We start from the raw sequence: 27424 nt of genomic DNA on the forward strand, positions 1-27424 counted from the left end.
CTGTCAACCAGCCTACCTATGCATTCATGGAAGATGGATGTTAAATGATGATGATGATGATGATGATATATATATATATATATAAAAATATATAAAAATACAAAATGGGACAAGAACGCAAAACACTCAAAGAGACGACACAAAAATCGGACGGGTCATTCGAAGCCTCTCAGTCAAGAACCGGATCATCCTCGCAATTTCGGCTGATTAATCTTGAGATCGCTCCGATCAGGCCAGCCCCAAGGAAAAACTAAGCTACGAGCATTAGATTTCTTGGAAAAAGGATTGAATGTATACGAAACAAGGACAGAAAAAAGGTACGATGCCACACGAATATAAATACAAAAAACAATAATAGTAATAACAGGACAAAAACAGTGGGTGTCTTACGACTTTAGACAGTTCAACTTAGCTTTGCTGGCGTATTTGGAAAAAAATGCCGTTGCGGTAGACGAAGAAAACGATGTTGTCATGGCGGTGGTCAGAAGCCGATATATATATACATATATATATATATATATATATATATAATATGTATGTGTATATAAAATCATCATCATCATTGCTGTTATTTGAAATGGTTTGACAGGAGCCATTGAGCCAGAGAATTTAGCATAGTTTCTGTAGCTGGAGGTCCTTTTTTTTGTGGCATTTGTGAAGCCACCAAGTAACTTGCAAGGCAACACTCGTCAGCTGCAGGAGATGTAGTATTGAGGAAGATGGCTTTATTGCAGGTGTTGATAAGAACAGAAACAGGTGTTTAGCTGCAGAGGAAATACATGGCTTTCCCTGCTGGTAAGAGAGAAAAGACATGGTGTGGAAGTAACCTCAAAGAGCAAGGTGAATATAATAGAGAATTGGGCTTGAAGATCAGAAAGAGTGGGCGTGTAGGTAAGTTCATGAGAATGTGAAAGGAGAGTGACAGGTGGTTGGAGATGGGGATGGAGTTGGATGCAGTGAATGGGGCACACAGGTGAAGGTATGGTCAATGGTGCATATCGGTTGGTGGGGTGTGGGGTGAGGGTGAAGCAAATAGAAGTGGGAGGAGGTGGTAAGTGAGAGTAATAGGGAGACAATGTGAAATGTAGGAGGATAAATGGTATCATTTACAGTAGCTAAGTCAGTAGAGTAATAGAAGATTGATGGAGGGGTGGGTCTTTAAAGATGAGTTGTAGTATAAGGCTTGATATATGGGTCTTCTCAAGCACAATGTATTACCAATCATTTCAGTTCTTTGTCATCTCTTCCAAGAGACTCAATATCAGGTTGGTCTTCACTACTTCATCCCATGTTTTCCTGGATCTTCCCCTTCTACATGTTCCATTCACATGCAGACCTCAGCATATCTTTCTTGTACATCATATTTGATGCGTCTTATACCCAATTTTTCTCTCGACATTTATACTTTGTCATAAATGCACACTGACAATACACATCTGGTGAAGTATAGTCACTTCATTTCTTTCTAGTCTTTCTATATCCCCTGCATTCATAGCCCAAGTTTCACAACCATGGAGCATTGCTGCGTGAATACAAACATCATGCAATCTGCCTTTCACTCTGCATCTGAAGCCTTTTGTTACCAACAGAAGTAATAGTCCCTGAATTTTCTCCAGCTAGTTCTTATTCTAGCAACTGTACTTTCAGAATGTCCCTCTCCACTGTATATATCTCATCGTCATTTAATGCCTGTTTTCCATGTTGGCACCAGCTAGACCATATATATCTATATATACGTAGAGACTATGAGCTTCTATCAGTTTCCACCTACTAAATCCACTCACACGGTTTTGGTCAGACTGGGGTTATTGTAGAAGATACTTGTCCAAGATACCACACAGTGGGACTGAACCCAAAAGCACATGGTTAAGGAAACAAACTTCTTAACCACACAGCCATACCTCCACTTGCATTTATATTATATCTATATAGTTATATCTTCAATATAATTACACTTTTTAATATAACTTCTATATAGTCGCACATTTTATATTATTTCTCTATAGTCACTGTTTCAGTATAGTTATATTTTCCATATTACTCATATATAACTACACCTATATTATTTCTGTATTGTAACATCTTCCATATTGCTTCTGTATAGTTACACCTATGATAATTGAACAAATGAGACTCTTCATAGTCTCATTTGCCTTATTACAAATAATCAAATCTCTGACATATTACACCTTACCTTCTTTGAAAATGACTTGCTGGATAATGTGCATATAGATAAAGATAGGATGGTTGCACCTGTATTTTGTTTCGCCATAGATTTGCTTGATCAAGACTGGCTTCAGGCTGAGTAGCAACAACAACAAGATGATAATAATAATGATAATAATAATAATAATAATAATAATAATAGTAATAATAATAATGAGCGCTCAGAGAGCGCAAACCTCCACCAAGGCAACACCAGTGTCCTCTCAACGATTAGCCAGAGATGATTTTTAAAATGAGAATATCTGAAATAAACTTGACTGCTTTCACAAACGAGAATGCTAAAAATGAACCCAGCCACTCTCAAAAATTAAGTAAAAAACAGGAAAAGTCATCCAGAATCCTTGTCTGGTACTGGATCAATCCCAAAATCTAATCAATTCGTGCCAGTCACGAGGCCAAAGATCCATGAAAGTTTCAGCCCAATCCATCCAGTGGTTTTTGAGATATATTGTCCATGGACAAACAAACAGCAGACAAACATGACTGAAAATGATATCTCTGCCTTCGCTAAGGCAGAGGTAATAATAATGATAATAATAATAATAATAATAATAATAATAATAACCTTAGTTTAACCTTAGCTAGCAAAGCATGTCTCTTAGTGACTGACGATATGTGCATCTCTGATCACGAGCAGAAGTAGTGGGGGAGCATCATAGCCAGCTTTGGGGTCTGAACAATTCACCTCTAGAAATATGAATGTTCCGTTCATCATCCTTAAACAAACCTATAATAATGATAATTGTGTGTGTTTTCCATTTTAGATCAACTTGAATTACACCGTATGGATTCTGGAGAATACAGGTACCCATTCACATATAATATTCCCCCATTGGTACCATCATCCTGTTCTGGTGATCGGGGTAAAGTAAAATACAAGTTGATTGCTGTTATACAACGTTTCTGGAAGTCCTTCATAGAAAAGGAAAAAGTTGTCAAGATTTTCAGACCTCTTGATCTGAATGCTGAACCAGGTCCCTCAGTAAGTACACAGTACTATCACATCACCATTCAGTATCACTCTTATCATCATCATCACTATCACTACTGTCACCACTGTCGCCATCAAAATTGCTACCATCGAAACCATCACCCCACCCCCATCATCATCAACAGCGGTATAACCAACATCATTACAATCAACACCACTATCATCATCATTGTCACTACCAATCACCACCATTAAAACTACCCCCACCAACAGCAACACTACCAACATCACTACCATCACCACCACAATCCGCACCATAGCATCATCTTCACCACCACCACTACCACTATTCTCACCAATACAGCCATGATCCAATGAGGCGTGTCTGTATGGTTACTCAGTCTGCTAGAAAGTGCAGCTAAATCGCCATCAAATCACATCCTACTATCTGAAAAAGGAGATGGCACATTTGATATTGTAGTCCTAGATACATTATGCTTAAAGAAACGATGGGTTGATCATGGTTTGAATGCTTTTATTATTTTTTTCATATATTATATTGCAATTGCTTAACAATAGTGTTGTTGGTTAGATGTTTCTGGTGGGCCAATCTTTGGGTTACTACATTTGTGACAGTGAAAGTGACAAGGGAGTGTCTGTAACTCAGTGCAGAACAAATATCACTAGGAAAAGCACTGTTTTTCTAAGTTTCCATGTTAATGTTTACATCCTTTGCTGACATACAGATGCACACCTGTATGTATGTGCATATACATGCTGGCATACATACACATACATGTGTCTGTGTATGTCTACATAATTGTTGCATACATGTATGCATGTATGTATGTATGTATGTATGCATACATACATACATACATGCATATATATAATGGCAAAAGTCACTTACCCCAGGTGCTGTGCTCTGGGATTGAACCTAGAAGCATATGTCCACTCTTTTGATAATAGATATTCTTAATGACATTTGACCTGAGCTAAACCACAATAACTTCCCATCACCAGTACTACCATCACTTCCACAAAAGACCAGAATCAGTCCTTGTTGCAGATGTTGTAGATTAAATATGTTTATTCCTAGTCAACTTTTATCTTTCACTTGTTTCAATCATTAGACTGCAGCCATGCTGGAGAACTTCCTTGAAGAATAAATTAGTTTTTTGATACCCTGCATTAAATATGTTTGTCTCCTACTCAGTTGTTAGTTTCATTCATGTCTGTCTATTCTCCATTATCTGACAGCTTGAAATTAAAGTCCAAGATATCATGGATGCCAGCTGCTGTTGTCTGTCTGATGGAAACATTTTTGCTAAGCTGTCTGTCAAGAAGAATCGCTTTGCCATTGGTGAAGTGATTGACTTTGATATTGAATTATTGAACCGGAGTAATCGTAATATCAGTTCAGGTACACTACGTTTACAACAGGTAAGATCATACATTTATCACTCTCCTTGTCTCTCTGTCTCTCTCTTTCTGTGTCCCCTTATCTTTCGCTTGTCATTTTTGGTTTTAATAATTAATGGATGGAGGGCCCCAAAACGGCTTTGCTTTGGGTATCAGTCGTAAGTTTCACTGTTTTTGTTCTAAAAAATTTCAGTTTTCAACCTACCCACCCGAGACTGCCCCTAATTCTGTGATATAAACTTCCTGTTTTAAAGTGATCTAAATTAAAACCTTCCATCATCATCATCATCATCATCATAATTCAGTGTCCATTTTCCATGCTGGCATGGGTTAGATTGTTTAACTGGGACTAGTGAGCTGGTTTCTACAGCTGGATGCTCTTCTTAACACCAACCACTCCAAGCGTGTAATGGGTATATTTTATGTGTCACTGGCACTGGCCACGACTACAGTTTCACTTGGTTTGACATTTCTTTTCGAGCACAGCAAATCACCAAAGGTCTCAATCACTTGTCATCGCCTCCATGAGACTCAACAGTTGAAGATCATGCTCCATCACTTTATCCCATATTTTCCTAGGTCTACCTCTTCTGCAGGTTCTCTCCACAGCTGTCTTCATTAAAATTCCACATTAATTTATGTTGGAACCACCAGCTTAATCCTTTTGTTACCATATTTTTATTGTAATAGACTTTGTTTTAATTAATTTTGAAAATAACAAAGAATTTAGTAACTTAACCTTATCATTATCAAGCTGGTGTTTGTAACATAAATTAACATTGAAATTTGGAAGGAAGGTTTTAACTCAGTTCACTTTAAATTGTATGATAAAACCAGGAAATTTGTATGATAAAACCAGGAGCAGTATCAAGCAGTTTGGTAGCAAAAAGGTTTAATAATGTCAAAGTTATTTTAGTAGAGTTTTCATTATTTGAAAATTGAATAGCAACAAAGGCAGTATATGTCAACAGAAATATGGTAACAAAAGGATTAAAGTTGTTTTTGCCCTGTCACCATTCACTTCTATATTAATACTGTACCACTCATATGGCAAATGAATTCCTTGTGTTCATTCAAGTCAAAGGTGGCTACACTTACTGCATACTTCATGACTTAGGCCTTTTTTTTTTTTAACATTTAGCCAGCAATACTTGTTCATTTTGTTTAAGTACATTTTGTTAAGACTTCTGTCCAGCAGTCTGAAAGATATTATTTTTCAGTATGTTTTGAAATGTCATTTGCACATACAACATCAAGTTAAATACCACATGTGAGTGAGATCATCATTTTCAAGCAGTTTAGCTGTCTTTTCTAGTTGGAGGTTTTCTCTGTTGTTTTCTTTTCCATTGAGGCAACAACACTACCACCACAGTCGCCCACTCACCCATCCATCTATATGGCCATGAATTGAAAAGTTCACGAGCATGTGACAAGTCAAAAAAACTGTTGTGCTCCAATGTCAGCATATATACAATGGGCTTCTTTCAGTTTCCGTCTACCAAATCCACTTACAAGGCTTTGGTCGGCGCGAGGCTATAGTAGAAGACACTTCCCCAAGGTGCCATGCAGTGGGACTGAACCCGGAACCATCTGTTTGGTAAGCAAGCTACTTACCACACAGCCACTCCTGCGCCTACATCTTTACATTCTGAGTTCAAATTCTGCTGAGGTTGGCTTTACCTTTCATTGTTTTAGGGTCAATAAAATAAATACCAGCCAAGCACTGGGGTCGATGTAATAAACTTATCCCATCCCCTCAAATCGCTGGCCTTTTGCAAAAATTTGAAATCATCATCATCATTACTACTATTAATTATTATTATGGCAGAGGTGAGCTGGCAGATTTGTTAGCACATCAGACGAAATATTTAGTAGCATTTCTTCTAGTTCACATTCTCAATTCAAATTCCACCAAGTTTGACTTTGCTTTTCATCCTTTGAAGGCTTAATAAAATAAGCACCAGTTAAGCAATGGGGGGGAGGGGTTTCAATGTAATTGAGCAAACCCCTCCCCTAAAATTATTGGCCTTATATCAAAATTTGAAACAACTTTTATTAGATTTATCACCTTGTTTGTTTGTTTGTTTTTTTCCTTTATTCAGATAGTAGTATTTTCTGCTCGAAGAACTGATGGTGCAGATCCTGATTCATATGATTTTACCAAAGTGAAAAAAGAGAAGAATTATATTGACATACACAAGACAGGCAAGGTACGACCATATGAACAGTATAAAGCTACAGACAAAGTTCGAATCCCTCCAGTTGCTACATCTCATCTTGAGGGCTGTGAATTCATCAATGTCATCTACCGAGTTCAGGTAACATTTATTTGTTAAATAACTCTTTACTTAGCATCATTTATTTTATAATTGCTTGACAGTGACTCCCACTCTACCTTCGCTTTTCTGATAGGTACATTACCTGATAGGCCTGACCACAGTGGCTCAGAAATTGTCTACTATTCTAGACTTGGATATAGTGGCTTATAGGTTACCTGCTAGATAATTTAGTGCTACTTGTTTGGTAGTTTAGTGATATTAGTTAGATAATTTAGAGTATTAATTATGTAATTAAGAGGTTGTCGATAGATAATTAAGATACCCCTTTAAGTAATCTCAAAGATACTTATTCACATTTGAATGGAGTTTAATAGTGGCAAACCAAAACATAATATCCATTTCTTTAAATTTGACAAACACGATAAGCAAAAATAAATGTCTTTCGTGCCGGTGGCACATAAAAAACACCATTCGTGTGTGATCTTTACCTGCGTCGCCTTACTGGCACTTGTGCTGGTGGCACATGAAAAAACATTCGAGCGAGGTCGTTGCCAGTGCTGCTGGACTGGCTCTTGTGCAGGTGGCACATAAAAAGCACCATTTGAGCGTGGCTGTTGCCAGTACCACCTGACTGGCCCTCGTGCCAGTGGCATGTAAAAGCACCCACTATACTCTCGGAGTGGTTGGTGTTAGGAAAGTCATCCAGCTGTAGAAACTCTGCTAGATCAGATTAGAGTCTGGTGCAGCCTTCTGGTTCACCAGACCTCAGTCAAATCGTCCAACCCATGCTAGCATGGAAAGCGGATGTTAAACGATGATGATGATGATGATGAATCTAATATCTATTAACTTCTTAGTTAACTTCTTCATTAATTTCTTTGGTTTTCTAATTCTTTGAGGAGAATTACATCCCAAATCTTCATCGCAAGAGCTATCTATATCTCAAAATAGTAAAGAATTACAACAGTTGTTTGGGTTCTTTGCATTATAAGCAAATGGCTCTCTTCTGACTGTTCAATAATTAGTCATTAGTGATGCAATATTCTGACTATCTAAGGATGATATAATCCTTTAGCATTTAAACTGGCCATACCTGACCCAAATAGTCTACCAGTTGCATGTTCGAATTGGCCAGATGCAGCCTCTCTCACCTACCCAACAATGTTATTCTAGAAATAAACAATTGTATCAAAATTTTGAAGCTGTAAGATAATGCATGATTAATTCAAAACAGTGTGAATAAATAAGCATTACATTTGACAGAATAATTTGAATGCAAAAAGGATAAAGTGTATCAATTCTGTCAAAATAATTGACTGGGTGGATGTAGGTGCTATTAATAATGATGTGTCTGTTATCATTAAAATAGAGGTTATTAATGAAATTATTGGTGTAACATTATCACAAGGTTCCTAGACCTGTGGCATTTTTCTCAAGGTCTGGAAAAACTTTTACCGTATGAAAACATCATAACATATACCATGAACACCATCTTCCACCACCATCTTTATGTGAAAAAACATCACAATGACCACAACCAACAGTTGGAGAGTTGCTGCTGCTGCTAACCCAAATGCCAAGCAGTTTAAAATAAAATAATGAGATCACTGTAACTACACATTTCTTGGACTACTTCCTACTGAAGATAGGTGTTTGTGCCCAAAATATAAAGGTCTTTTGTAAAACTTTCTGCATGGTTAGAAGCTTTTTTTTTATTTCTCTATGCTTGGATTTTCTACTTCTGGACTACAATGCTTCAAGCAAACTGCAATGCTTCAAATGAACTACAATGCTTCAAATGAACTACAACACTCTTATTCTCTTACCATATTGTCAAAAGAGCTTACACAGTTATAGAACTTGAGAAAAGTAAACATTTCTCAATTTTGTGACAGATGAAAGGTGCACTGTGTTTGACAATAAAAACTATAGAAAAATTTTATTATAGTGAAAAAATCCTTCACTAGCAAATCAAAATTTCTCTTCTTTTATCTCTCTATATATAAAACTGAGAATGTGTGTCTGTCTGTCTGTCTGTGTGTTTCCCTAAAACTTGAGAACTACACAACCAATTTCATTCAAATTTTACACATGCCTTACTTAGGGTCCATGTAGTTTCATGGGCAAAAAAAATGTTGAACTTCTTACCTAGAGCGAGCCCATAGCAATATCATAACTTCTCCACTATTTCAGTATTACGTGTTAAAAGTGAAACAAAAATATTTCTCTATTTTATGTCAGATGCTTTCACTTTAACAATAAAAATAATAATAACAATTGAATTATATGTAGTAAGTAATAATTAAAATCAAACTAAAGTATAATATTATCGTAACATAACAAAAGTAAAAATAGCAATTGGTATAAAATTGCATCAATGACTTGAACTTGAATCAGTGGTTTCACATGAATGGGAATAAATAAAAAATAAAATTTAAGTGCAGAAATGGAATAGTCCAGATGGAGGTGTGCACGGCTTTTACATTAAATTATTTGCTAATTAGCTAGCATTAAGTATCTATATGAAGTTTGGCTGTATGTAATGTCTGTTTTCTCGAAAGATGCTTCTACTGAGTACCACTGTTGGTTTATTTCTGATCCATAAAGGCCTATAGCTTCAACAGAGTACTGCTTTTTGGTTTACCGTAAGGTTTGTTGTTATTATTATTTCTGTTTAACTATTGTTATCACGTTTGTTGGTTTCTCGTAAGGGAAGCGTTGTTGTGTTGCATTTGTTAAATAATTGTAAACCGTACCCCCCCCCCTTTGGTTATTGTTTAAAAATTGAATTGTGTCCCTGTTTGGGGAAATTGACAATATTTTCACCGTTTACACGGAAGCATTTTTGTTAAAATGTCTTCGATAGAAGAAAGTCCAAAAATGAATTTCGCTGCAGCCGTCGGCGGGCGGCGACTCATTAAAATTAAAATGGAAGAAATACAAACCTATTTCGGATTGATCACCGACAAAGATGGTGAATCTAGGATAACACCACCAAACGAAATAAAAAATTAAATTAAAGAAAAGACTATTGCCTATAAAGTATACAATGTAGAGAAAAAAAACGATTTGAACGCCTGGAGGAAAGCACCATTGAAAAGTGTCTTGGTGCAACTATGAAAGATATCAAGTATCTAACCAGAGGCGGTAAATTCGCCACAATAGAAGCAAGATTCGAGTCAACAGAGCATGCAAGGGAGTACTTGACTCGAACCTTGCAAAGTGGAAATATTTTATTTTTACCTTTATATCTGGGACGTAGGATGTCCCGGATAAAAATTTTTAATGCCCCCCCCCCCTGAAGTAGAGGTAGGCTGGATTGTAGCCACACTTCTATACAAGAGGGAGGACAAGATACAATTGATCGAAATTGCAAGAGACGGGCCTACAATTCCAGTCTGTTATATATTTTGAGTATTGTTATCACTAGCGATATCAAGATATAAATTTGTATTTTATGTGTAGATGTATATATATATAGATGTACATGTAATATGTAAACATATATATGCACTAGCACTATGACCCGGCAACGCCGGGTCATAATGCTAGTACTCTATAAACTAAAGACTTGGTTTGGAGAATCTTTCAACTCATCTCATTCTATTACTTCAACAATTATAAATGTAGAATTATTGTAGTATATCCTGGTATAAGAAAATTTTTTTCATTTTTTAAAAGTATATAACTTACTGTATTCCATTGAAAATGTTCAGTGAGTTCGCACCAATTGTAATGTAATAAAATGAAGCTGTTTCTATAAAAGCTATTATCCTTTTGAATGTTTGTAGAATTTAAGAGATGTCTTCCTCACTCTAATAATTTTAATCTATTTTTATGTATTATGACTGGTGAATTTTCTCACCTTTCATTCACTCCCTCCCTGCTGAGATACAAGTATTCCCATTGTTAGAAAATGTCTAATTCAGCTCTTCTTTAGTTTTGGAATGGTGGGGACCCCTTAATGTCTGTTGAATTGAATCAGTTCCTAAATAGTTATGAGATTTCTGCAATTTATGTGATTCCATATAATTCCTTATGAAATTTGCAGTATGAAAAGTATACTGTGATTGTTTGAAATTATATAGAGTTAGCTCTTATAAAAAAAAAGCATTAAACATTTCACAGTGAAAGACTGTGTTACTGCATTCTCTACATTTTATACAACTGTTGCTATGCACAGTTATCAATGAGACACTTCATGAAAAGCTCTTCTCATTTTCTAGATAAACACTCCTCAATTAGCTTTCTGCATATGGTCCAGTTTATTTGTGGCATCATGTATGTTATTCAACATTTGAATTACTAGTGGAACCTGTTGAACTCCTAGAGGCTATTCCATATTATGCTCATGTCACATTCATAAATGATGAAGAAGATACAATTTCTATAAGAATTTTAGTTCCCTGTGGATATGACAGACATCAAACTATTTTAGTTTCTCACAACACAAAGCCTATTCAAACCAAAGCAGTAAATAAGTCAGCTGTGGTTCAAAAAGATCATGAAATAGATAGAATTATTCCCCTACCAGTACACCTGTGTCTACATCAAATGTCCTTAGTCCTGTTTTAAAGAATTCCAGGTATATATCATTTCACAGATCACCTGGTTGAGCATTTAAAGTTATAAATTCTGTTGTTAATAAATTGGGGTTATAATTTTTTTCATTGGTTGCAAAATATCACTTTTATAATCGATAACAATGTGTAGTTGAAAGTTTGAGTTGTTTGTTACTATAATTGTTTAGAATAAAAATAATGAAATAATATCCCTGTGTGTTTGATAAATGGCGCTAAAGAGTGTATAATGTGTGTTTTATTATACATACATATAGTCCAATCTATGCCTGCATGGAAAACAGATGTTAAATGATTAAATGATGATACATAAATAATAACTATTTATTAAATGGAGGAAACTGTTATGTTGAGAGCTGCTTATCTTTAAAAATAGTTATGCCTCTTGTATATACTTCTAATATTATGCTAGCAGATGGTCTCTTTCAACTTAGAGAATTATTTCTGGGATTTTCTTTATCATAACAATTAGTGCCTCTAAATTATATAATAAGTAGTTTTAAATTATCTACTTTGTACCTAAATATTATCCAACTGCTTCAGTGTTATATCTTTTACTTCTCATATAAAATTCTTTCTGTTTGTGACTCTATATTTACTTATATTAGTGAAAATTTATATTCCTTTAGATTAATAAAAACCCTTACATTCTTACATTGCTGAAAACTTCCGTGAGCTGGCAGAATCGTTAGCACGCCGGGCGAAATGCCTAGTGGTATTTCGTCTGCCATTACGTTCTGAGTTCAAATTCTGCCGAGGTCGACTTTGCCTTTCATCCTTTCGGGGTCGATTAAATAAGTACCAGTTACGTACTGGGGTCGATATAATCGACTTGATCCCCTTGTGTGTCCTTGTTTGTCCCCTCTATGTTTAGCCCCCTGTGGGCAATAAAGAAATATATATTAGCAAAACTTAATAATCCCTTACCCTTGTGGAATTCCCTCTTCCTTTATATTAATTGAATTCCCTATTCCCTTTACAGGAAATGTCTTATACTTAATTGTTGTATTTGGATTGCAAGATTCTTGATGTGAACCTCTGTGTTGGAGCAGGTTTTGTTGTATCTTGGGAGGGTCATTATGCCAATAATAAACGCATATACTGGTTTTATTTTTCTTATATTAGTCAACTAGTTAATATTTCAGTTCTATATTTAAGCAATGAGGAATTATATACATTATTTACAATTGACGGATATTTGTCCTCATCTTGTTTGCTAATATTTAACCAATTAACTAATCAGTCTGCAAGATTTGTTGAAGTCCTTTTGTCACCATTCATGACCTCATCAGTGACATAGTGAAATTTCTGCTCCATTATATTAATGAAACTTCTTACTCCCTTACATTACTTAACCCTTTAACATTCACATTACTCTGTGAAATGTAATGCTTATTTATCCACATTGTTTTGAATTAATCGTGGATTATCTTGTAGCTTTGGGGTCTTGATGATATGAATCTTTATTGTTACAATGACATTGTAGAGTAAGCCTGAGGGGCTGGGTCCAGCTGGTTTGAACATAATATTTGGGCTGGATATGGTCAGTTTAAATGCTGAAGGTTTAAACTCCCTACCTTTTAGCATTCATGAAAGTCTATATACCCTTGTATGTTAATCAAAATGTTTTATTATTTGTATCTTTTTTCTTGTAGTTTCTACCAGAACATGTAGGTTGTTGCTCGGAGCCTTTGGAACATGATGTTGTTATTGGAACAATACCTTACGCAGGTGTCTCTGTACCACAATCAGAAGTCAATGCTGCACATGATGCTTTACAAGATGCTGCAACAAATTTACCTCCACCACCATCTCAGTCAGTTGTCAGCATCCAACCTGGTCGTTTGCCTCCACCTCCACCAGGTTTCATTATAGATCTTCCCTCCGAGGGTAATGTGGCACTTGTTTATTCACTTTTGTCTGTTTGTAAATTCATTGTGGAATCTAAGACTCTTATCTGTGATTAACATCATCATCATCTCTTAATATCTGTTTCCCATGCTGGTTCGGGTTGAACGGTTTGATAAGAACTAGGTTTTTACAGCTGGATGCCCTTCCTAACACCAACGACCTTACCAACTGTAAGCATTTTCATTGTGAGCTTTTCTTCCAACATCTCTACATCTTTCTTGTATCACTTCATTGTTGTGTGGTCAAAAAACCAGCTCTGATTGAACATCCTATAACACACATTTTCCCATATTTTCTGGCATACAACTTGACATTGTATATAGTGTAGATATGTAGTGTAAACATTCAAACATTATCACTATCATTCCAAATCATGTTGCATTTCACATGGAACTTTTGAGCCTCCAAAGTTGTCTTGGTGTATAAGTTGACCTGGTTTTTTTTACTGTAAATCTTGGCCTGAAAAATTTGACAGTAATCAGTCAGTCAAAAGACCAGGTGCAACACAAATCTGTTATTTCAATTATACCAATCTACCTGTATTAGCTCATGTTTCTCTCTTACTTGTTGCATCTTATTCTTCTCTCTGTTATTTTTAGCAAGCCCTGTGACTTCAGGAAACCAACAAGCCACCTGGTCACCTACCGATCGGGCCGGCATGCTAGCCAAATCGACTACATCCTCGCCAGAAAAAGGGAAAGATGGCTGCTTATAAATGCCAAAACCTTCCCGGGCGAAGAATGCACCCCACAACATAGACTGGTAGTTACTGACTTTAGGATCAGGACTAAGAGGGCGACTAGAAGACGACCAACATGGAGAAGAAGGGTCTGGAAGCTTAAAGACCCTGCGAATGGACAGAGATTTAGAGATATGTTACTTGAAGCCTTTGACGAAGTGGAAGGGGGTATAGCTACACATGGGGTAGAAGACAACTGGACGTTTCTGAGGGACAACCTGCTGAAAGCCGCTGACCAGATCTGTGGCTGGTGCAAAGTCCCCTTAAGACCCAAAATAACATGGTGGTGGAACAATATTGTTGATAGGGCTATTAGACAAAAGAAACAGGCTTGGAAGGCCTGGAAGAACGGTGGTAGCAGGGAAGTGTATCAGACTGCCAGAAGGGAAGCTAGGAGACAGGTCTATCTAGCCAGAGGGGAAGCAGATAAAAGAAAATTTGCCAATGTCCTGCGCCGTGAGGATGAAAGACTTGAGGTATTTCGTGTTGCAAGACAGTGTGTGAGAGAGAATCGAGATGTGGTAGGAGAGAAATGTGTTCGCATGGAGGATGGTTCACTTGCGTTAAATGAGGATGCAAAGAGAGAAGCTTGGAGACGCCACTATGAAAGGTTGCTGAATGAGGAAAATGAATGGGATAAAGAGAGTCTGCCGAATGTTGACCCAACAGAGGGACCAGCTATCCGAGTTGATAGTTCCGTGGTAGCTAAGGCAATTAGAAGCATGAAGACAGGGAAAGCCCCAGGCCCATCAGGAATTACTGCAGAGATGCTCAAAATATCTGGTAGTGTCGGCTATAGCATAGTCTCCCGTATAGTTAACCAGGTGATACACGAAGGAGTCATACCCAATGACTGGTGTAGCAGCATAATAGTCAACTGCTACAAAGGTAAAGGCGATGCCCTAGATACAAATAACTACAGGGGCATCAAGCTGTTGGATCAGGTAATGAAGGTTACGGAGAGGGTTATAGCCCAGTTAATTAGAGAGAGAGTTAGCTTAGATGATATGCAGTTTGGGTTCGTGCCAGGGAAAAGTACTACTGATGCTATATTCCTGGTAAGACAGCTGCAGGAGAAATACCTAGCCAAAGGTAAGCCCTTGTACCTGGCTTTTGTTGACTTAGAGAAAGCCTTTGACAGGGTCCCCCGATCCCTTATCTGGTGGTCAATGAGGAAACTAGGGATAGATGAATGGTTAGTGAGAGCTGTGCGAGCCATGTACAGAGACGCAGCTAGTAAGGTGAGGGTTGGCAACGAGTACAGTGAAGAATTCCGGGTAGAGGTTGGGGTCCACCAAGGTTCAGTCCTCAGCCCCCTCCTATTTATCATAGTCCTCCAGGCAATAACGGAAAAATTTAAGACAGGATGCCCCTGGGAGCTCCTATATGCTGATGACCTTGCTCTAATTGCTGAGTCACTATCAGAACTGGAGGAGAAGTTTCAGGTGTGGAAACAAGGATTAGAATCGAAGGGCCTTAGAATCAACCTAGCCAAAACCAAAGTCCTAATAAGTAGGAAGGTGGACCAACCACAAACGACTTCAGGTAGATGGCCCTGCTCGATCTGTAAAAAAGGTGTAGGTAGAAACTCTATAAGGTGCACCAAGTGTAAGCTATGGACACATAAGAGGTGCAGCAATGTCAAAGGAAGGCTAACTAAGAAAATAGTTTTTGTCTGTGGCAGATGCTCAGGAGAAATAAACACTGGAAATGTGCAGAGTCCAACTTCTACCACGTTCCAGGGAGACAAACTAGAAGTAGTTGATAGCTTCCGCTACCTAGGAGACCAAGTCAGTAGCGGGGGTGGGTGTGCTGAAAGCGTAACTGCTAGAGTAAGAATAGCCTGGGCAAAGTTTAGAGAGCTCTTACCCCTGCTGGGGACAAAAGGTCTCTCGCTAAGAGTAAAAGGCAGACTATATGATGCGTGTGTACGTACAGCCATGCTACATGGTAGTGAAACATGGGCCGTGACAGCTGAGGATATGCGTAAGCTTGCAAGAAATGAAGCCTGTATGCTCCGATGGATGTGTAATGTCAGTGTTCATAATCGTCAGAGTGTAAGTACTTTGAGAGAAAAGTTGAACCTAAGAAGTGTCAGTTGTGGTGTGCAAGAGAGACGGCTGCGCTGGTATGGTCATGTGACGAGAATGGCTGAAGATAGTTGTGTGCAAAAGTGCTACACCCTAGCAGTTGAGGGAACCTGTGGAAGAGGTAGACCCAGGAAAACCTGGGACGAGGTGGTGAAGCACGACCTTCGAACTTTAGGTCTCACCAAGGAAATGACTGAAGACCGAGTCCTATGGAAGTGTGCTGTGCACGAGAGGACCCGGCAGGACTAGTCAGGCCATATCCCGTGGCCCCTACCTGGGACGTAGTCGATCCACCTGTGCATACCTTCCTTCTTGTGACACTTGTGAAGACCTGCTGAGGCAAGTGAAAATCAAATCAATCAAAATAGATGAACATCAATGGAATTTGTATCTTTGTGGTACCAGTGCCTGTGGCACACAAGAAAACCATCCGAACGTGGCCGTAGCCAGTACCGCATCGACTGGCCTCCGTGCTGTGGGAACATGGTGGCACATAAAAACACCATCCGAAGACCCGGCAAGACTAGTCAGGTCATAACCCGTGGGCCCTACCTGGGACGTAGTCAGTCCACCTGTACATACCTTCCGACTTGTGAAGACCTGCTGAGGCAAGTGAAAATCAAATCAAATCAAATCAAAACAAATCAAAATAGATGAACATCAATGGAATTTGTATCCTTGTGGTACCAGTGCCAGTGGCACACAAGAATCCATCCGAACGTGGCCGTAGTCAGTACCGCTTGGCCGTAGTCAGTACCGCTTGTGGTACCAGTGCCGGTGGCACACAAGAATCCATCCGAACGTGGCCGTAGTCAGTACCGCATCACTGGCCATCGTGCTGTGGGCACATAACAAACACCATCCGGTCGTGGCCGTTCGCCAGCCTCATCTAGCACCTGTGTCGGTGGCACATAAAAACACCTTCCGAAGACCCGGCAAGACTAGTCAGGCCATAAACCATGGCCCCTACCTGGGACGTAGTCAGTCCACCTGTGCATACCTTCCTCCTTGTGATACTTGTGAAGGCCTGTTGAGGCAAGTGAAAATCAAAGGCCTGTTGAGGCAAGTGAAAATCAAAATCAAAATCAAATCAAAACAAATCAAAATAGATGAACATCAATGGAATCTGTATCTTTGTGGTACCAGTGCCGGTGGCACACAAGAGAAAACCATCCGAAAGTGGCCGTAGCCAGTACCGCATCGACTGGCCTCCGTTCTGTGGGCACATGACAAACACCATCCGATCGTGGCCGTTCGCCAGCCTCATCTAGCACCTGTGTCGGTGGCACATAAAAACACCATCCGAAGACCCGGCAAGACTAGTCAGGCCATAACCCATGGCCCCTACCTGGGACGTAGTCAGTCCACCTGTGCATACCTTCCTTCTTGTGACACTTGTGAAGACCTGTTGAGGCAAGTGAAAATCAAATCAAATCAAAACAAATCAAAATAGATGAACATCAATGGAATCTGTATCTTTGTGGTACCAGTGCCGGTGGCACACACTTTGTGGTACCAGTGCCGGTGGCACACATGAGAACCATCCGAACGTGGCCGTAGCCAGTTCCGCATCGACCGGCCTCCGTGCTGTGGGCACGTAACAAACACCATCCGATCATGGCCGTTCGCCAGCCTCATCTGGCACCTGTGTCGGTGGCACATAAAAACACCTTCCGAAGACCCGGCAAGACTAGTCAGTCCACCTGTGCATACCTTCCTTCTTGTGACACTTGTGAAGACCGGTTGAGGCAAGTGAAAATCAAATCAAATCAATCAAAATAGACAAAATAGATGAACATCAATGGAATTTGTATCTTGTGGTACCAGTGCCTGTGGCACACAAGAAATCCATCAGTGCCGTAGTCAGTGCGGTGGGCACATGACAAACACCATCCGATCGTGGCCGTTCGCCAGCCTCATCTAGCACCTGTGTCGGTGGCACATAAAAACACCATCCGAAGACCCGGCAAGACTAGTCAGGCCATAACCCATGGCCCCTACCTAGGACGTAGTCAGTCCACCTGTGCATACCTTCCTTCTTGTGACACTTGTGAAGACCTGTTGAGGCAAGTGAAAATCAAAATCAAATCAAAACAAATCAAAATAGATGAACATCAATGGAATTTGTGTCTTTGTGGTACCAGTGCCGGTGGCACGTGGCACATAAGAAAACCATCCGAACGTGGCCGTAGCCAGTACCGCATCGACTGGCCTCCGTGCTGTGGGCACGTAACAAGCACCATCCGATCGTGGCCGTTTGCCAGCCTCATCTGGCACCTGTGTCGGTGGCACATAAAAACACCATCCGAGCGTGGCCGTCTGCCAGCCTCGTCTGGCACCTGTGTCGGTGGCACATAAAAACACCATCCGAGCGTGGCCGTCTGCTAGCCTCGTCTGGCACCTGTGTCGGTGGCACATAAAAAACGCCATCCGAGCGTGGCCGTCTGCCAGCCTCGTCTGGCACCTGTGTCGGTGGCACATAAAAACACCATCCGAGCGTGGCCGTTTGCCAGCCTCGTCTGGCACCTGTGTCGGTGGCACATAAAATCACCCACTACACTCTCGGAGTGGTTGGCGTTAGGAAGGGCATCCAGCTGTAGAAACACTGCCAGATCTGACTGGACTGGTGCAGCTTTCGGGCTCCCCAGACCCCAGTTGAACCGTCCAACCCATGCTAGCATGGAAAGCGGACGTTAAATGATGATGATGATGTGACTATGGGGAGGCTCCTTTATTGTCTTCATTAGAGACAGTATATGTAAGATATGATTTTGTTAGCCTTGTTATAAGAATTATCATGAAGATGGCCGTGTGGGTTAGGTAAAAATCTGGTACTCTGTTGGTTATAACAAGGGTTCCAGTTGATCTGACCAATGGAACAGCCTGCTCAGGAAATTAATATGCAAGTGGTTGAGCACATGACAGACATGCATGGCCTTAATGTAGTTCTCACAGAGATTCAGCATGATAGAATGTGACAAGGCTGGCCCTTCAAATTACAGGTACTGCTCGTTTTTGCGAATTGAGTGGACTGCAGTAATGTAAAATAAAGTGTCTTGTTCAAGGACACATGAGTGGCTGGGAATCGAGCACATGACCTCATGATCATGAGCCAAATACCCTAACTACCAAGCCATGCACCTTTACTATGGATTAGGTATTGAGCTTGCAAATTAAAGAACACTATATTCTACCTTACTGCAGTTTATCTAGTCATTAGAAATAAGCAGCAGATTGTCTGGAAGTGTTAGCTGCAATAGACAGGTGCTTTGTTCAAGGAGAAAGAGTCAGCTTTCATTGGTTCATGTCAAAACTGGAGGAAAGTACCATCTTGTCTGAAGCCTAAGTGGCAAGTATTACAAGACATAATGGCATAATCATTAAAGCTTCAACAAAAAAAATGCTGTGGTATTTGTTTCTGTTCATTATGCTCTGAGTTCAAACTTCACAAGTTCAACTCTGTTTTTCATCCTTTTGGGGGTTGATAAAATACAGTACTAGTCAAGTATTGGTGTTGATGGTATTAACTAATTTGCTCCCCTCAAAATTTTACCTAAATTAGAAACCAATTTTAGTTATGTGTACCAAAAATACACATGTAATCTGTTTACCTTTTTTGTCTTTTACGTTTTACTCATAGGCTTGTGACCCTGCTGGGGTACTGCCTTGAAAGGTCTATAAGTTCAGTACTTATTTTTAAGCCTGGTACTTATTATATCAGTATCTTTTATGGAACCACTAAGTTACAGGGATGTAAACAAACCAACACCAGTTGTCAAGTAGTAGTGGTTTACAAACATATTCACTCATTCATTGTATAACCAGACTATCAGATGTTATATACTGCTGATAATAAAGCACTTCCAATTCTTTCTTAATTGTGCCCTTCTTTTCAACCTTGGCCTAAATTGTTGAACTAAATTGTCTTCCTATTATTGTGGACACCTTCTGAATGGCTTTCTCCAATCTTTTGGATACCATTTGGCAACTTCAAAAGTCCACCTGTTGTCTGTGAACATTCTGGCATGTTTGGCCCAGTGGAACTTATGCTCTCAGTTTTCTGTGATCACATCATTCACTACTCCTTTTCCAAATCACCTCATTTTAGATATGTTCTTGCAAGATATTCCTAAAATGGATCTTTCTAAAGCCCTTTGTGTTGTTGCCATCAATATTCTTCCATCTTCTTAATATCCTACGTCACACATGCATATATGAGTTTCAATTGAGAAGGGAGTCAAGCAAAGATATATATATATATATATGGAAAAAAAAAAGTCAAGGTAGAAAGTGCTAAAATAATTTTATAAAAAACATTTCAGTACTGGTTTCAGTCATTGAAACTTTTTCAACTGTGAGTATGGAAAACAATTAAATTTTGGAAAACTTAAAAGAAAAGTTTTTAAAAGAATATTTGCATAGTGTTCAAATACAGGTGGCATTTTCCTTGTTTCTGCCTGTTTCTAACTCTCTTGTTCAGGCAAAAACAAGGAAAATGCCACCTGTATTTGAACACTATGCAAATATTCTTTTAAAAACTTTTCTTTTAAGTTTTCCAAAATTTAATTGTTTTCCATACTCACAGTTGAAAAAGTCTCAATGACTGAAACTGGTACTGATATGTTTTTTATAAAATTATTTTAGCATTTTCTACCTTGACTTTTTTTCCCATATATATCAACTCGTGTGTTCCTTTTCAACCTACACACACACACACACACACATATATAGGTGCAGGTGAGGCTGTGTGGGAAGAAATTTGGTTCATGACCTCATGGTTCTGGGTTCATTCTCATTGTGTAGCACCTTGGCTAATTGTCTTCTACTGTAGCTTCTGGTCTGCCAAAGCCTTCTGAGTGGATTTGGCAGGCAGAAACTGAAAGAAGCCCATTGTATGTATGTATATATATATATATATATATATATATATGAGAGGCTTCTACACAGTTTCTGTCTAAATTCTCTCACAAGGCTTAGAGTTATACTAGAAGATACTTGCCCAAGTTACCAAGCAGTGGGACTGAACCCTAAACCTTGTGGTTTTGTAAAGCAAGCTTTTTAGCCACACAGCTATGCTTGTGCCTATATAGGCTTTATTTTTTCTTATGTAACTTAAAAGTTATTTTGCTATTTCATTACAGACCCTCCGTCCTACACAGAATGTCTCTTGCAAGATCTGGCTGCAGCACGAGCCTCAGCTTCACAGAACATACAAAAGGAGAAAATGGAATTAGGTACTGTACCTTCAGAGAAGCCACCAATCTCTTCTTACACACCCAGTTTCCCTACTGATGATGAACTGACTGGATTGATGAATCATTCAAGCCGTACTACCACCATCACCACCACCAATACAAACGTTAACATTAATTCAACCACAGCCGACAGTGACTTTGATCATATTTAATAACAAGCACTAAATCCATATACTCCACTGTATCTCTGATCAGATCGAGAGAGAGAGAGAGAGAGAGAGAGAGAGAGAGAGTAAAAGTGAGCTCTTGATAACCTTGTTTCCACTACTAATACAAGCATTAATGACAGTTCAAGAAATTTTGACTGTTTTTAATTATATGGGATAATAATAATAACTAATACTAAATGAATTTCCATCCTATCTTTGATCTGAGTAAGAGAGCGAAAGGTAACCCATAATAACTTAGTTAACTCCACCAGTATAACCATTAACAACAACTTAACCACTGTTCACAGTGGTTTCAATAATATGGTTTAATAATACTAACTAACACTAAATTCATTAGTTCCCATCTTACCTCTGATCTGAGAGAGTCAGAGAGCAAAAAAGAACTAACGATAACTTTGTTACCATCACTAGTATAAGTATTAATGACAATTTAACCAGTGCTGACAATAATTTCAATAATATGCATTAATAATAATATCTAATGTTAAATTCATTAATTCATTCTGTATCTCTGATCAGAGAGGGAGGGAGAAAGAGTGAAAGAGAGCCCCTAATAACTTAGTTACCACTACTTAAAATATAACTGACTCTTCAACACTGTGCAGTTAGTTTTTTCATTAATATGGATTAATTATAACTAGTGCTAAATTGATTAACCCCTATCTTATCTTTGATCAGAGAGAGAGAGAGAGTGAAAGAGAGCCCTCAAATAGCTTTGTTACCACTATTAATACAGATATTAATGACAATTGAATAAATTTTGACAGTTTTCATTAATATGGATTGATAATAACTAGCACTAAATTCATTCAGTCCCACTGTATCTCAGATCAGAGAGAGGGAGAGAAAGAAAAAGAAAGAAAAAGTGCAAAGGAGTGTCCTCAATAATTTTGGCCATGGCCTTTCCACTTTAAATGTTGCTACATCCAAACTAAAACATTGAAGTGAAAAGAAAACTGGTTCAAACTTGCATAACCTTTATAGAGGAATAGATGTTTAGTTTGCTACCAAACTGTGTAATTGAGAAGATGAAACTGAATTGTAATGCTGAAATGATGGAAAATTATGATTATGTTGATAATTCTTCAAAAGATTCCCTCCGTTTTTCAGAAAATATCTGTCCACAAAACTATTTCTTCTTTATCAAAAGCACCACCTTCTTTATCACTTCATGATTCTGTTTCTGTTTTCAAGTGTCTATGTCTTCTGTCTATATCAGTCTAAATATATTGTGATATCAGTTTGGACACCCACTCTGCTACACAGCTTTAATATTGAACGTTTCATTGGTTACATATAAAGGTCTGTGAATTAGTGCATAACGATGATGTTGAAGAAACAAACTAAAAAATATTACATTTCAGTTTCTTCCTGTTGCTCAGGGCATTGTGGGTACTTTTATGCATGCACACACACACGCACACACTGTATTTGCTGGTCTATAAGACACTCTTTCATAAGACAAACCCATACTTTTTTGTGGAGAAAAAGGTATATTTTGTGTATAAACGAATTTAATATGCTTCATCATACACTCATCCACTCACTATCCCACCTGTAATACAATTGCGTTAGATGCATACCAATGTTTTTTTACAATTCAAAATAAAAATGCTCATCTGATACACTGGCGAATTCGGTGGATACACATACATATACGTACATATATATGTGAATGCACACACACACACACACACACACACACACACATATGTATGTATAAACATAAAATATTTATATAGAATTTATCTCCTTGATTAACAAACCAAAGGGTGGTGCCATGTGAAAAGCGCCCACCATACTCTGTAAAGTGGCTGGTGTTTGGAAGGGCATCCAGCCATAAAAACCAAGCCAAATAACACTGGAACCTGGTGCAGCTGTCCTGCTTGCCAGCTCTGGTAAAACTGTCCAATCCATGCCAATATGGAAAATGGATGTTAAAGGATGATGCTGATAAAGATGATGAATACATTATGTAACTTTACATCTCATAATGTACAGAACACTCAATTGATTTCTGTCTTCTTCATTTTTTAAGTAAGAGTACTTGGAAGATATATAATATTTAATGCTGCCCTTATATTTCTGGAAATCATGACCGAGCAAAAATTATAGTAAAGTGAAAGGTAAATTACATGGTCAGAACCCAATAGCATTGTAACATGATTTTTGTCTTTCAGTAGTAACTGTTATTTCCTCTTTGCTTACTCCCAGAAAGTATGAAAAATGGCTAATATTTCCTTCAAACTTTGCTTTTGTTACATTTATTCAAACCTCAAAGTATGCCTCTCAACACATAGCTACGATGCTCCCCCATTACTCCTGCTCATGATCAGAGATGCATGTATTGTCAGCCACTAAGGGGCATGCTCAAGTGATTAAGTCCAAGCCACTGATAAGTAAATCTGGTATTGAGCAGAATATCTGCTATGATATTTCTGCTTCGGCAACTCAGCACTGAATCTATCTGAAATGTAATGGAAAATAGGTCAGTTTCAAAACAATGATGTCCAGGTCTCAGAAGCAAAATTTAAAGGGAATAGTAGTAATTTCCTTTGATTTCTAGATAGAAGCAAATAGGAAATAACACTCACTGGCCAAAAAAAAAACAAAAAAATTATTATACAATGTAATCTATACTACAAAATTAATAATAGTAAAATAAAAAAGAACAAAAACAAAAATAAATAATAGCATAAGCAATAATAAACAAGTGGACTAATGAAATAAATAAATCAACTCGATCTAATTTGGACTATGAATATATTAAAAACCCATTAATGATAAATTCTAGATTTTGTAGGTTTTAAGCCTATTGAAATAATCAAAGAAGTTAAAGCATATGTAATGTTGTATTTGACTGAGTCATCTGCATGAAACCCTCAGCCCTTGAGTCACTCTGTGATCAATTCTGTTAAGATTGATCCTGATCCTCATGGAATAGATGAAAAACTGAGACGATTGGCAGTTTACTGTGCTTGAGAAGATCAGTCTATTACAGCAAAAAATAATGTTCTAAAAGCTTTCTGTTCATGCTTGTAATCCACTCTGCTACATCAAGCATCCCCCACATTTCATTTCCCTAACACCTAGCTCTTTACCACTCCTCTGTCTATGGCACTACTCAGCAACTGTAATCTTGAGAGCAGAATTGGCACATATTTACTCTGTTGCCTCCTCCACCCCTCCATTGGAACCTTCTATCCCTTATTATCCTCTCTTCCCTTCCCACTCTAATTTCATTGATCACTTCCTTTCTGTGCCTTCAATTATTTCTCTCCTCTGCCATATTCCATTTTAACACCCTTCTCATGTCAGCCATCACACCCACACACTATAGCAACCCTATATCTTCCTCCCCATCACTCTTACATCTTCTGATCTATTCTCCTCCCTTAGCCACTTATATTTCTCACCTTATTCATCTCCATACTATTTCCCATCAACTGCACTTCCCCACTTATTCATCATCCACTACCTTAACCCCACCCCCCTCCTAACCATCTGTTATCTCCTCTCACACTCTGTTGAAACTACCTGTGCTTTCATCCATTGTCCTTATCTTTTCTGCTCACCTTCTTGTACCATGAGAGTTTTCTCCATCATCCTCTCCCTACAATCTTTAACTTCTCAGCTACTCCTACCCCACCTTATATAATATTGGATAGCCATGTCTCCTTTATAGCAAGACACCTGTGCTTGTCCCTCTATCATACTTTAGTCTTTCAAAGACTGGCATAAAGCCACTTACCTGTCAAATACTCATAGGATCCTTCCTTTTTCCGTCTTGCAAGTTACTAAGCAACATCACTGGTGCTGGTAGCATTAAAGAAAAGCACCCAATACATACTGTAAAGTGGTTAGCATAAGTTAAGGGCTTCCAGCCATAGAAACCATACCAAAGCTGACACAAGAGCTAAGTGTAGCTTTGCAGCTTACCAGATCTTGTCAAACCATTCAACCCATGCCAGAATGATACAAGAACATTAAATGATGATAATATATTTGTGAATCATTGTTTTAATGGCCTCCTGTCCATGTTTGCATGGATTGGACAGAGTTTATATCCATATCTGCAGATTTTCTATGACTGGATACCTTTCTGTCACCAGCCAGCACCTGTTTTCTTGCTAATTTTTATTTCCTTATAGCCAGACATGTTTTCACAGAAGATTGGAAATGAAGTACATCTAGAGGAGTAGTAACTCTAAATGACTTGGGTTCTAGTAACGTGTCCAGTCCATGCCACCATGGAAAAGTAGGAAAGTAGGTGCAAAATGATGATGATCATTATTATTCTATTTGAAGAACTTTCAATATTTCTGGTTATTTGCAGATAATTATGCAAGTTTTAATGGATTTAAATATGACAAATTTGTAAAATTCTACAATTTTGTACTTTTACCCAAGAGATTATTTCATATAAGCTTTAACTAAAAGAGAAAATCAATTTGCTATTTTCTTAAAACTATTTCTATATTGCTTCAATAGCCTTAAAACCATTTTTATACAGCTTTTTGTTGTTAGTAAATAATATTTAATCTAAAAAAAAAATGGTGCCATATATGAAAGACGTGTTTTATATTTGATTATTTATATGAAATATCTCCATGTATTCTTCTTTATGTCATCAAATCTAGACAGCCAACACTGTCAGTCATCATCACTATTTGTCATCACTATCAGCTTGGCCATCAATTCATTGATTCAATACTCATTTTTTAAAATTCTATTTTAGCTTCCCACAAGACTATTCTTACTAGAGTTCTCTCGTGACATTTTTCTCTTCCATTTTACTGGACATTTCTTACCCTAAGGGTGGTTTTGTTATTTCTTCTTTCCCTTTTTAAAACAGCTCATCATCACAAAAAAAAAAACACAAAAAAACTATGATGAATATGATAGATGATTGGTGGGTACAGACATGTCTTTAATATAATATTTTTCTTTCATCTTATGCTTAAAATTGCATAAATTTCATGCTTTTATTTTTTTCTTCAGATATTTCCAAATGAATTTTGTATATTTTAAAAAATATTTACCTCTACCAAATCATTGTTGCTGATTCATCATTATTGTAACATATTTATTTTTGCTCATCTTTAATTCTGTAATATTTTCTGATCTGTTTTACAAGTGCCATGCAATATTGCATTTCTGTAACTGCAGCAAGTCTTTTCAGTTGCGATTTCAAATGTGTATCAAATTATTATCTCAAGTAAAATATTGTTGAATACTGTTGAAAATATGTTGCCCTTATATATATATGTGTTTACACACAACGGCCTTCTTTCATTATCTGTATATCAGATCTAGTCACAAAGCTTTGGTCAGCAAAGAGTTTTGTATGTGTGTGTGTGGGTGTGCATGCATGTATCTGTATTTCACCTGTCTTTACTTGTCCACTGACTGTATACAAAAGCAACAAACCGTGAAATTACATCTGGACTCCTTGACATGTCTTGACATGCTGTGTGATCTTTATGAACAGAAACGACTTGTAACCATGTCCTGACTGTTTTGGCAACAAAAAGAATATCTGGCTGTAGAAAATTTGCCTCAATGAATTCTGTCTGCCCCATGCAAGCATGGAAAGTGGACATTAACATGATGACAGTTATATATATGTGTGTGTGTGTGTGTGTGTGTATGCATTTGTCCTTGCATGAAACACCCAGTGCACAATAATTATCATTTAGAAATGAAAATTTGTTGCATATAATCTATATCTGTTGATTTTTATTGGCAGATTTTGTTTTTCTATATCTGACTGTATGTTTTTTTTAATCAAAACACAAATGTGGTGTACTCCTTCACATAC

At 37.9% G+C, this 27424-nt stretch overlaps 1 protein-coding gene across 2 annotated transcripts in view; it reads left to right on the forward strand.

Annotated features, from left to right (window-relative positions):
- LOC115211630 overlaps positions 1-26844 on the forward strand; it is a 39534-nt gene extending 12690 nt beyond the window's left edge. For both annotated transcript variants that reach the window (XM_036502920.1, XM_036502919.1), the window contains exons 4-9: positions 2991-3208; positions 4418-4600; positions 6682-6897; positions 13094-13328; positions 21320-21532; positions 21848-26844. In XM_036502920.1, the coding sequence (XP_036358813.1) occupies positions 2991-3208; positions 4418-4600; positions 6682-6897; positions 13094-13328; positions 21320-21532; positions 21848-21912 (1130 nt within the window). In that variant the 3' untranslated portion in view covers positions 21913-26844. The remainder of the gene's footprint in view (positions 1-2990; positions 3209-4417; positions 4601-6681; positions 6898-13093; positions 13329-21319; positions 21533-21847) is intronic.
- Positions 26845-27424: the final 580 nt, after the last annotated feature.

Source organism: Octopus sinensis, linkage group LG5, assembly GCF_006345805.1.
Source record: "Octopus sinensis linkage group LG5, ASM634580v1, whole genome shotgun sequence".
In the NCBI taxonomy this organism is placed as follows: Eukaryota; Metazoa; Mollusca; class Cephalopoda; order Octopoda; family Octopodidae; genus Octopus; species Octopus sinensis.